The 12,250-nt window shown below is 34.0% G+C and overlaps 1 protein-coding gene across 9 annotated transcripts in view; it reads right to left on the bottom strand.

Annotated features, from left to right (window-relative positions):
• Positions 1-322: 322 nt before the first annotated feature.
• The window catches only part of BRD9 (bromodomain containing 9), a 174,384-nt gene continuing 162,456 nt past the window's right edge, over positions 323-12,250 (bottom strand). For 3 of the 9 annotated variants that reach the window (XM_039348009.1, XM_039348010.1, XM_039348011.1), the window contains exons 13-17: positions 9,241-9,279; positions 8,799-8,870; positions 5,952-6,054; positions 4,714-4,881; positions 377-998 (exon numbers count right to left, since the gene is read on the bottom strand). In XM_039348009.1, coding sequence (XP_039203943.1) covers positions 901-998; positions 4,714-4,881; positions 5,952-6,054; positions 8,799-8,870; positions 9,241-9,279 — 480 coding nt within the window. In that variant the 3' untranslated portion in view covers positions 377-900. Of the gene's footprint in view, positions 999-4,713; positions 4,882-5,951; positions 6,055-8,798; positions 8,871-9,240; positions 9,280-12,250 lie in introns of all 9 variants that reach the window. The other 6 variants (XM_039348008.1, XM_039348016.1, XM_039348012.1 and 3 more) reach the window with 3 other exon arrangements.

The following is a 12,250-nucleotide window of genomic DNA, read 5'->3' as shown; positions in this document are numbered from 1 at the left end:
ATTCTTCACATCGATCCAGCCATGCCCACTCACCCACACCCACCTGGCAGCACTCAGATGCCACGTCTACTGAGTCATGCCCACCTGGCTGCAGCGAGTCATCATAGACCCCCTTCAGAGACAAAAAAAAAGTGGAGAAGCTGAGCTTGATGTTGATATAGGCTATACAAAATAATTCAGCAGCCTGCATGCAGCTCTTGGGTCACAGGTTTGAGACCCTTGCTACAGGAAACTACAATCTTAAATTGATGCATATATAGAACAACATAATTAATTCAAGATGACTAATTATCAACTAGCTGACAAATTATGAACAGGAAACTTCAGAACACATACACATTTATTAATATTTGGAATACTGTAAATGAATGTATTATTCTGGTTTCCACATAATGTTTAAAAATCATTCAATATCAAATTTCAAATACTTAATTTTAAAAAGTTCTAAAGAGTACTTTTTCATTTTTCATTTCCAATGAAGAGTCATTAACTTTCTTTTCATCAGGCCATCTTGGCAATGAAAAACTGACAGGAGAGAAAATATGAAAACTATTCTATTTCTAAAACTTGTATTACAAATGAAATAAATTTATCTAGCAAATTTTCTATATACATACACCAAGTATGTGTAACAATCAAAAGCATGATAAATAGCTGGTTAGCCATTTTTTATAAACAAGCTTTTTTTAAGTACATAATTTGTAACTCCTTCAGGTCCATTGCACATATTGGAAAAATATTATTTCTGATAGTACAAATACCATGACATTTTTTTATCCAAGTAAAATGTATACATATTACTAAACATTAATTCTTATTTGGAGGCTGGGGTTGAAACGCTTACTGTTTCATGGGATTCTATTAACCATTATACAGTTAATATGTACAGTATAATTGAGATTAATTATTGACATTTGTAGATTCTGGAGATTGAAGAAATTCATAGGGGTCATGGACCATATCTTGCTGTTCTCCTATACTTAGGTGAGATGGGCTTCCTGTGTAAAACATGTACAGAAAATAATTAAATCAATATTAATTATTAGGCACTTTGAAAGTTTCACTTTTCAAATGTCTATCACAATTTTTAAATGAACATGATCCAAATTATAATGCCAATTTTATTAATAGTCAAAAAATGTTGCCAAATTTAACAGTACAGAGAAGGCTACAGACTGGAATTTGTTTTATTGTTTATTCTTTGGAATGCCAAATATGTGTTGGAAATGTAAACAATAACCAGGCACTTACTACCACCTCTGGTGGATTTGCCCTAACGCTAAGAAATTTTGATTTAAGATTCATATGTGGCTAGAAAAGATGATTAAAATACAGATAGAATTTAAACTGGAATTGTGTTTGTTAGGAATATTAGGTTTGAATTATGGAAAAGAGAATGAGTATTTAATATTACATGTGTTAACAGCTGCGAGAATAGTATTTGCTCAATTCTGGAAAAATGAAAATTTACCATCTGACCAGATTATAATAACAAAAATACTTGAATGTGCAGAAATGGATAGATTAACTTTAGAAATGAAAGAGAAAGAAGACACAATTTATTTTAAAACATGGGACAAATTTTACCAGTAGTTAGCAACATGATAGAACGAGAAAAGGTTATGAAACTTAAAGGGATAATTGATCATTTGTACTCATTTCATGTCTATTTTGATGATCTCTTTTTTTTCTTTTTCCTAATTGTGATTTTAATAATAAGTAAATTATAGTTAATAAGTAATATATTAATACTTTAAAGTGATTATCTAGTAAAATGAATGAGATATATTGATCAACTTGTTATTTACATGACTATAGATAAAATTAATTATTGTAAACTATTTAATATTAGAGTAATGATTAAGATTTAATATGTATACCCGGACAGGTTTACTTGCTGAAGCGATGTTATTTTGTGGGAATAATCCCACTATTGTGTTTACCCTTTTCCCTTGGTCTAACCTTTTTGTATGTTTCCCTTTGTTATATTTTTGTTGACCTTATTCCCTTTTTAATAAAATATTTGTAAAAAAAAATTATCAGAGACTGCAAGTCACATAAAGAACATCTTAAGGACTGCTGTGAGAAAAACCACATTTTGTGAGGATATAATCGTCCCAATTGGTTTAGAGTTGAAGATGACTGGACAGTTCCTGTGGAACTGACTGGGGAGAAGGTTTGCCCTATTTATCTAGAAGAGTTTGAACATGTGAGTCTTGAGAAAACAGACAAGGTCCTTGGTAACGTTAGTGCTACTTCCTGATATTTTTTGGCCAAGGAATCCCAGGAATTAACTACTGATTGGATTCAAATGATGAATTCATCCTCGAGTTAGAGGGCTATCCCACCAGTCTTAAAGAAAACAATGATATGTCTCCTGTTCATTGTTGCATCATGTACTTTTGGCAGAAACTGATGAAGGTATGGCAATGTTAGAGGGGTCTGAAGGAAATGACTTATCAGAATCCTTTTCAGACTGATCTGGGTTCAGTCAGAGACTGTGCTTATGCATAGTGAGAATGGAATGGGCATTGTGATCCTATTGGTTCTATCTGATTTTTCAGTGGCGTTCAATAAAATCAATCATAGCATCCTTCTGCACAATATAATAATCTCCAAGGGCTGGGAATGATAGGTATTGTCTATTTTCTCACCCTTCCTCTAGAGCTGATATCGCTTGGTATTGGTAGGTGAAGTGACATCTAATCCAAGACCCCTACTATACAGAATCCCACCTAACTTCATCCTCTCCCCACTTCTATTGAACATCAACATGAGGCCTCTAGATAAGACTATCCACATGCATGGGGTCAGGTATCATTAGTATACAAATAACACCCAACTTTATATTGAACCCTTTAGTTCTTGGCAGAATCACATTTCTCCAAGTAGAACTGATACAGTTTGGGAATCCTCCTAGATTCAATAATCAGAAGGGCTTTTGCATAAATCTGTCCAGAGTAACCTTGAACTGTAAAATGGGAAGCACAGAAACTTAATAAATAAATAAATCTGAGGTGCTGGTTGCATTCTTTTCTTGAATGGGAGAATATTCTTACAGTTACTAACTTTTCCTATCTTTTAATGGATCAGTTACTATATTTCTTCTGCTGTCTCTGTCCAACCAGAGTTGGTGAATACCAAGTCAGTCTGTAAAGCACTACAATCCTGTCAGACCTAGGAAGTGCAACTTTTCCATTGCCCTGTGGAATACAGTATTCCTTGCAAGGCTTTCATAAAGCTGTTCCAGAAGATTTTGCAATAGGATACATAACCTATTCTTTGATAATTAAATCTTGATTGCTATAATTGTTTAATGTTGGTTATCTTCCATAATGTATGACTATAACTTTTGTTTTCTATTTTATAATTTTATGGTTATTTCAATCTTAATGTGTAATCCACCTAGAGTTATTTTGGTAATTGAAGTGATAGACATTTGCGTCTAGAATTATTGGCTTTAAATTAATAATTTTAATATTAGGTAAGTAGTTTTAATATAATAAATCATAAGCATTTATTAAGCTATTGCAGTCTAAACTATATAGTATAATTGTTTGTCTGAGGAAGAAGAAATTAGATGTATGTACCATTACTAATTCATAATGCAGTTTTACATTGAAAGTTCTGAAATTGAAATTCATTCATAACTGACCAAATTTTAGCTCAGCAAATATAATTTTTAAGGACATGTCTGCATACTACAGCTTTCCTCTCATCTCCAGCATATAATGAGGTCAGTTAACTTTGGGCTTTTCTGATCAGGTATTTTCTCCTGATACAAGCTTTCAGTGGAAATTATGATAATGTAATAGCAGTGCTAAAATCTAACCAGTTCCTATTGATTGCTCTGCCTATAAGTATGTCCATTATTTCAACTTTTTTCATGGCCATTTTGATTTGTGCTGCTGGTCTGATATGACATGATTACTACAGAAAGTGGCAGACCAAGATTTCTCTAGCCAGACATATAACAATAAATGCCCTGACACTATGCTGTTACTACATGGGTCTGATTGAAAGGTAGACTGGTCCACCATTTCAAGTTTTATACAAATAAATGCTCGCAGAGATTTAGCAGGCAGGTTACATTAAGATCATACAACATTTCTTCTGTTGAAATGTTCTGCCTCATAATTAAATTTACCACTCCATTCATCTAATTTACGTTTACTTTCTCCTATTAAAGGTGAGCAGAAACTTTTCTGTAGTGTTCTAGAATGATGGAATAAATTATCTGTGAATAATAAACTCCAAGGTTAATAAACTCTTTTATTGTAAAATATAACTTTTATAACATATTTTATGATTCTCTATATTGCCAATAATTTTGTTTGAATGTTTATAAATTTAAAATGTCTATTTGGAACTATGAGAGGGCCATCTCAGTTAACTTGGTAAAATAATATTAAATCTATATCTTAAATAAAAATACATAATAATGCTGCATTTTGGACAAATTTCTCAATCTGTATTTATTTAGAATTTAGTATTTATATTCTGCCATTTGAAAGATTTCTAATATACATTTATGATAAAAATATCTCTGAGATAAGGAAGGTAGTATGGGAATGGGAAGAGAAAACTAGTTTACTAGATGCTAGATGATAAAAAGACATCTAGCTTTACTTAGATAACATGAATATACTTAATACTCTCGTAATCTTACAAACAACTTTTAATGAAAATAAAAAGAATTTAGTACACATTTACCTAGATGATGTTGATCCCTTTCAGAAGTATTAGAGAGGGAACTAAGGTTGGAGGAAGGCCTGGATCCTATTCTGTCAGTCTGTACTTCATGAAGGTCCTGTAATAATTTAGTTGTTTCATCCAAGTGTAAATGATTGTCATCATGATCAAGTTCTTTCTTTACTTTACCTGTCAATAAATTTAGATTATTGAGTACAAAATGAATTTGAGATGAATGGTTTAAGAAGTTAAAATCAAGAATATTTGTTACTCCATCAGTTTTATATAAAGATAGATAAAACCAATATATGCTGAATAAAATGTAAGAATGAGGCTAATAGGGACTAAGTTGCATATGAAACTTCCCTGGGTGCTGACCCAGCTTCTTATCCTTCCTGATTTTAAAACAATTATTTTAAATAGAGCATTTCTGATTTCCTTATTTATACATAATATGAGGACTACATAAAACTTTTAAGGACTATATAAAATTGGGAATCAGCAACTTGGTACCTGTAATCACCATAATATACATGATGACTTGTTGATGGTCTGAGCAGAATCCAAATTAAACATTTTTTTTTTAAAAAAAGCTAAAATATTTTAAACCTCTTAATTTTGCACAACGATGCTTCCAGATGAAATCCTGTCAGATACTATATTATGTGGCTGCTAAAAATGCAAGATTCTCCTTAATGTTATCTTACAACTTGATTTACACATTCTTTTCTGAGAAAAGGAGTGCTAGAACTGAGCACTCTTCCAAGCAGTTTAGAGGGAATAAATTGAGTAAGCATATTTTAGCATTGGGAGCACAGCCATAGGCTGTGTATATATTTACAAGTATATATACTGTATATGTATATGTATGTATATACACACATACACATATATAGTCACACAGTGTGTGTATATGCATATATACTGTGCATATACTTACATATATATACATACATATTTATACCCACATATATACATATACACATATTCACACAATATTATAACTGTAAAGAGATTTAGCATATACTGATACGCAGACATTACATTGTCTTTATAATTTTGTCTCCCTCTTGGTGCTGCCATCTAGAGCAGAACCCATGATTTTCATAGCAAAGCATTAAAAGGAACGAAGTATATATTATAAAGTTTTGGTCAAAACCCAGCAATTCCCAAGCAGTTTAATGGACTAACAGAACAAATTATATATATAGTACTGTATTTTTACCTTCAGTGCTGAACTATTGCATGAGAAAACCTACCTAATGAACTCAACATGGATATATCAAGTGACATATCTGAATAGGTTTTCATAGATAAAAAGTCCAAAACAGAATTACTATTATCTCCAATGGCTTCTCCAATCTGGAAAAAAGAAAGAAATTATACCTATCTAATGGATTAATTAGCTACAATAAGCATTATTGTGCTTAATGCTGCTATAAATTCAATATTTAGTAAAATCTAAGTAAAATTTCACAAATGTTTCATTATTCCTACACAGCAGCCAAATGTCAAAAAATACTTACTATGCAAATATGTAATTATGCTATTTGCAACAACTTTCTTATTCAGAAACAAATGTTACGTTTGCAGAATCATTTTGTAATGTAAGTTTGTTCAATACAACTCCTAACCAAAAGCTGTGTGGATTATCCTACTTTCATAAATACAACCTAAATTACACCAATGAAATTACAATTCATACTTTTTGACATACATTTTTGCCTTTTTGTTCCTTCATAATTAAACCTAAATGTTTATTTCTAGAATTGACTCATCAACTTGACAAGATCAAACTACTGTACTTTCATATTTCTCTTACACTCACCTTAGAAATCATGGATATCACTGATGGGCCCATACATTGATTATCATTGCCCATCCTTGCTTTGATCAATCAAGGCATCCACAAAATTTTAATAGACATAGATATAATTATCATATTTACTGGGCCTGTCACATACAACATTCCTTGTACATATAAGTCATATAAAACTGATTAGTTTGAGCATATTGTGGACAGTATACTTACGTGCAAACAAAGCTGAGTTTTACTTCAAGTCTATTTGAACTATTATGTGCAAGCTATGTCTAATTCAGGACTACTTTGTGAGCTACCATACTCTTGTACCATCCCACAAACGAATTAGTACATGCAGTGACATACATACTGACAGACACTCAAGATATACTCATCCATTAGTTACTTTAAAGTCATTTCTGAAACACTGGAGTATTATATCTGAATAGTGTTTATAATTACTATTTAAAATTTTATTTAATATCTACATGAAACTGATGTCATCAATAGGTCAGTAATACCCTGCTTTACTGACTTAGCAGGAGATGGTGTATAGATCCTTACCTCTGTGTGGATGCTGGGTAGGACTGGATGATAGAAACAGTTCAGATTAAATCCCAGCAAGAAAGATTGATCACTTATCCAGAAAAGCATTTGGCTCTAGGTTGGTTCCAACTGTGGCTTAAAATGGGGTTCTATAAACCTAGAAAGATCAGTCACATGATCTGGAAATTCTAGATTTCTAGAATTTCTAGAGCAGTAGATAGGGGCTATGATTGGGATACCTTTGACTGAGTTAGGTTGGTATACTCGGTATGACTGATCTTGGAATGAGAAGTTCTGTCAATAGTTACAAACAGCTTCATTACATTATGGCTGGATCACAGTAATGTGTTTTTCATGAGAACAGTGGCCCCCAAACATTTGGGCACCAGGGACCAGTTCTGTGGAGAAAGTTTTTTCTATAGATCAGAGGAGGCATAGTTTTGCATGTTGCCTGCATCCCATGGATAGGCTTTTGCTTGTTTGCACGACCTAGTTGCTGGCATATGGTGGACCAATGCCAGTCCATGGACCATGCATTGGGGGCCCCTTAGAAGATTGTTCCAAAATTATAATTGGTCCAAAATAAAAAATGCCTGATTGTTGACTGACCAATATCATTTCAGTAGAAAAACATCTGTATTGCAGAGGCTGCATTTGTTTCCAGGTAAATTTCAAAGTGCTTGTCATTATCTTATCAAGCTGTTTATGACTTAAGCCCTCAGTATTTGCAGAACTCTCTTCCCTGACCATAGTCTGTCTATCCTGTGTACTGTACGTTTTTTTAGAAAGGATCTGCTTCTATGTTGCAGAAACAGGTCTTTTTTTGTGGCTTTTCTAATATTATGGAATACTCTCCCCTATAATGTTAGGATAGCATCTTCCTTTAGGAAAAAGGCTTTATGACACCTGGGGTGATTTGGCTGCATAGTGTGTGAAGTAGTTAAATGCAGTAGAAGAAAAGGGGTCTGATTCTGGATTCCTTCTAGGCCTAAGGCATAGGGGGTTGAGTGAAGGAGGTCTGCTTGGCTCTTGTAAGGCAAGAACATTTCTACTGGTGACTGGTTGCATATGGTGAGACTCTATTTTAAAGTCATTGCTAGCAAGCAATCCTTACTGGAATTTCTATCCATTGCACCCTGAACTCTTTCCTTTGATAATTCTGTACAGATAGTCCTTGATTTATGACCACAATTGAGCCCAGAATTTATGTTGCTAAGTGAGAAATTTATTGTAAGTTTTGTCCCTCTTTACAACTTTTGTTGCCACATTTGTTAAGTGAATTACTGCAATTGTTAAATTAATAAGACAGTTGTTAAATGAATCTGGCTTCCCCAATGACTTTGCTTATCAGAAGGTTGCAAAAGGTGATCACATGACCCTGGGATACTGCAACTCTTATAAATATGAATCAGTTGTCAAGCATCCGAAAGTAAATCACATGATTATGGAGATGTTACAGCAGGCATAAGTGTGAAAAATGGTCATGTCACTTTTTTCAGTCTCGTTGTAACTTTGTAAGTGACTAAACGAACAGTTTTAAGGACTACCTGTATTCTTGACCTGGATGTGTGTGTGTGTGTGTATGTGTGTGTGTGAGAGAGAGAGGGGGGGGGAGAGAGAGGGAGGGAGGGAGTGACAAAGAATAAGGCCTGTAATCTTAAAAAAGAAAGAAAAGAAAAATTAAAAAGGAGGTAGGAAATGTAAGAACCAACTATTTGAAATAAGTTAAGAGAGAATTAAACTTAAAAAAAAATATTACCATATTTTGCTTGGAGTCATCTGGGCAAGTATTATTTAACTTATGTTCTTCTTTTATGAGGACTGACGGAATCTAAAAACATTACATTTAAAGCTAATTTATACTTTATAATCATTTTCCTTATAGAACTATCATTTTTGCATCACTAGAGTTACAGCAGGAAAATAGTATGATTTTTATTTAAGGACTTTAAAATAATTTAATAGGAAAAATTATGGAAAAAGTACATGACATTCTTTTCTCCTAAAATAAGAGTAAAATTTAAAAGTGTTATAAAGATGAGGAATACTGGAGTAAACAATTTTATAATAATAAACTATCTATTATCTTCATTTATTATATAAATAAAATCTTTCCTTTATATTTTCAGAACCATTTACAGTAAAAAAAAAAGTATATTTTTTTACAAGAAGGGAAGGTTTACAGATGCAATGCAACTTACTTTGAGATCTTCTGGTGGCTTCATTGGAATGTTTCTTCTCTGAAATTATAATAGTAAAAATAAATTAAAAATAATCTTGCTGTTTTTCTGATAATTAGTCCTTACTTAACAACTAATTGGGGCTGGAATTTCTATCATTAAGCAAAACAATTATTAGGCAAAACATCATGCTCCACTTAGTAACAGTTCTGGTCATCTTGGTTGCAGTAGTTAAACAAAGACCTCGCATTTCTCTTGTCCTGTGTGAACAGCTAGTTTGGGCCTGGAAAGCTCCAATCAGCCAACAAGGCTCCACAGTACTATCTTCCCCCCACGTCAACTCCCCTCCATTTTCTCCTGTCTTCACCCTTTTGTTTACCCAGCACTCTGTCACCTACCCCTGCCATTCTCTTTTAACCTTCACTACTTCTTCCTTCCTCTGCTTGCCTAGGATCCAGGGGTTGACTGAGGACCTGGTTCTAGGACATGTTCAGTAAGAACAACAAGGTAGCGGACTTTCATATATTGAAGGGAGCTTGCTGGGCCATCAAAGAAGGAAGCAGAAGGATAGAGTTGGTAAAGGAGCCATGGTAGTGTAAAGGTGGTAGCATTGTATAAGGCTGATAATCATCTAGGGAACTGTTAGTCCTATTGCTACCTTTGCTGACTCTGTCCTACTGACTCTTCCAAATTGGACCTGGCAACCTCCTTTCGGCAGACAAGGCTTTGACGTCCTGCTGCACTCACTGTGCATATCCCAGGGCTGCACCCTCACACAACACTGGATTTGGGGCCAAAAGTAAGAGAAAGAAGTCTGTTGAGGGGGGTGGCAGTGGAGAATGGCCAAAAGGATAAAGAGGGGGGAAATAGATGGGTGGGGGGAATTGAAGAACACATTGCAGCTGTAAATGCAGGGCAGTTGCCAAGCATCTATTTTTTTATTTATGACTACAGGGATGCTGAATGGCCAAAACTTCAAGAACTGGTTGTGGCTGCCACTAGTTCAGCACTGTTATAACGCTGAATGGTCGCTGAATGAATGGTTAAGCAAGGACTACCTCCAATTTACAATAATTTGATTCAGTAAGAAAATCAAATTTCTTAGCAGTGGTGTTTGATTTATATTGAAATTGAAAATGTCTTGCAGGATCCAATCTGGATCAGTCATTGGGATCAGAAGTTTATTTAGTCTTTTGAGCTTTTGGACTTTGCTGGAGCCCATCCTGGAAGATGGGCCACCATGAGTCCAAAAGCTCAGAAGTCTAAACCTCTGGTTCCAGTGACTGACCCAGATTGGATCCTGCAACGTTATATTGGGACATGTATAATTTGCCTTCATTCATGAAAATGTTTTAATTAACTTTATGTTCTACTTATAGATATGTATGATAATGGTTTTAGCATTTTAGTACTGTTTCTTTTGAAGGTACTTTCAAGTATTATTTTCAACAGGTTTTAATTAACATACACAAATTTTATTAAAATTATATTTCATTTTTATTTTATATTTTTTGTTTTTCTCAGTTCTGATTCTCATAGAATTATAGCCATATATAGATGTAAATCTACAACAGATCTGTGATCTTAGGTATATGCAAAGCTTTTTTCCAATAACTGGAAATTTGATTATTTTAGGAATTATTTTTTAATATATCCTTTAAAATTATATGAGTCAATTACACTATATTGTTTCTTCTTTATTCAAAAATATATTCCAATTTGCAGCAGTTATCTCCATTATTATTTATAGATATAGAGTCTCCTCCTATCTATGATAAAGGACTCTCTAGGAAGATCTATATTTATTTCTAAAATAGGTAGCCTTTCAACTTGTCTATAATCTACTGCTATGCTTAAATTTTATTTTTAATCTTTCTTTTCAGCTCCTTGAAGAGAACTGGGTTTTATAACAAACTGGGGCTGTTCTGCGCTAATAGGGCTGTTACATTTCATTAATTAATGAGTTTTCATCCTTTTGAACTTTGTATTGTACCTGTTATTCTAACACCAGTTAGAATGAAGAAGAATGAAACAAGGCTTGGAACATTCTCTTTATTTAATTTACACACACACACACACACACACACACACCTTCTATCTGGGACACCTTACTCTTCCTATTTTCCCCACAACAACAGCTTTGTGAAGTGGATTGGACTGAGAGAGTGACTGCCCAAGATCAACCAGCTGGCTTTTATGACTAATGCAGGACTTGAACTCATGGGCTCTTGCTTTCTAGCTTGGTGTCTTAACCACTAGACCAGGGGTAGGCACGCCAGCCAGCTCAGGAATTCTGGGAGTTGAAGTCCATGAGTCATAAAAGAGCCAAGGTTGCCTACCCCTCCACTAGACCAATAGTTCCAACTAGTGTAGTCAATTTTGGCCCAAAACCTTCAGGTCTCTGATAATGCTGAAGATGAAGAGAATTTCAACTTTCAACTTTACAACAACCCAAAGCTACCTTCAAATCAATTAAAAAATGGCTTTCCTAGTTTTGGAATGGCCCAGCCAGAGCCTAGAACTGAATCCAATTGAAAATCTGTGGAGTGATCTGAAGAGAGCTATGCACAGGAGATTCCCCTGCAATCTGACAGATTTGGAGCACTTCTGCAAGAGTGGATTAAGATTCCCAAGACAAGCTGATAGAGTCCTGTCTGAAAAGACTGAACACTGTCATAAAATCAAAGAAGTATTAGTTTAAGAGTGTGCACACTTAGCGAAATCACATTATTATAAAGTTTTATTTTTTCCCCTGAAAAGATTTCAGTTTGTTTTTCAACTGAATTGTACAATTACATATTATATTTATATATTATTGTAGTTAAGATATATTATTAGGCTATGTTACTGGTTTTGGCTAGTGTAGTGAAAAGAAAGAGTAGGGGTGACATGATAGCAGTGTTTCAATATTTGCGGGGCTGCCACAAAGAAGAGGGAGTCAACCTATTTACCAAAGCACCAGAAGACAAGAAACAATGGATGGAAATTAATCAAGGAGAAAAGCAACCTAGAACCAAGGAGAAATTTCCTA

This window comes from Crotalus tigris, unplaced genomic scaffold (assembly GCF_016545835.1).
Source record: "Crotalus tigris isolate CLP2741 ecotype Arizona unplaced genomic scaffold, ASM1654583v1 scf7180000018106.563195, whole genome shotgun sequence".
Lineage (NCBI taxonomy): Eukaryota > Metazoa > Chordata > Lepidosauria > Squamata > Viperidae > Crotalus > Crotalus tigris.
This window is presented reverse-complemented; position numbering and strand designations above follow the sequence as displayed.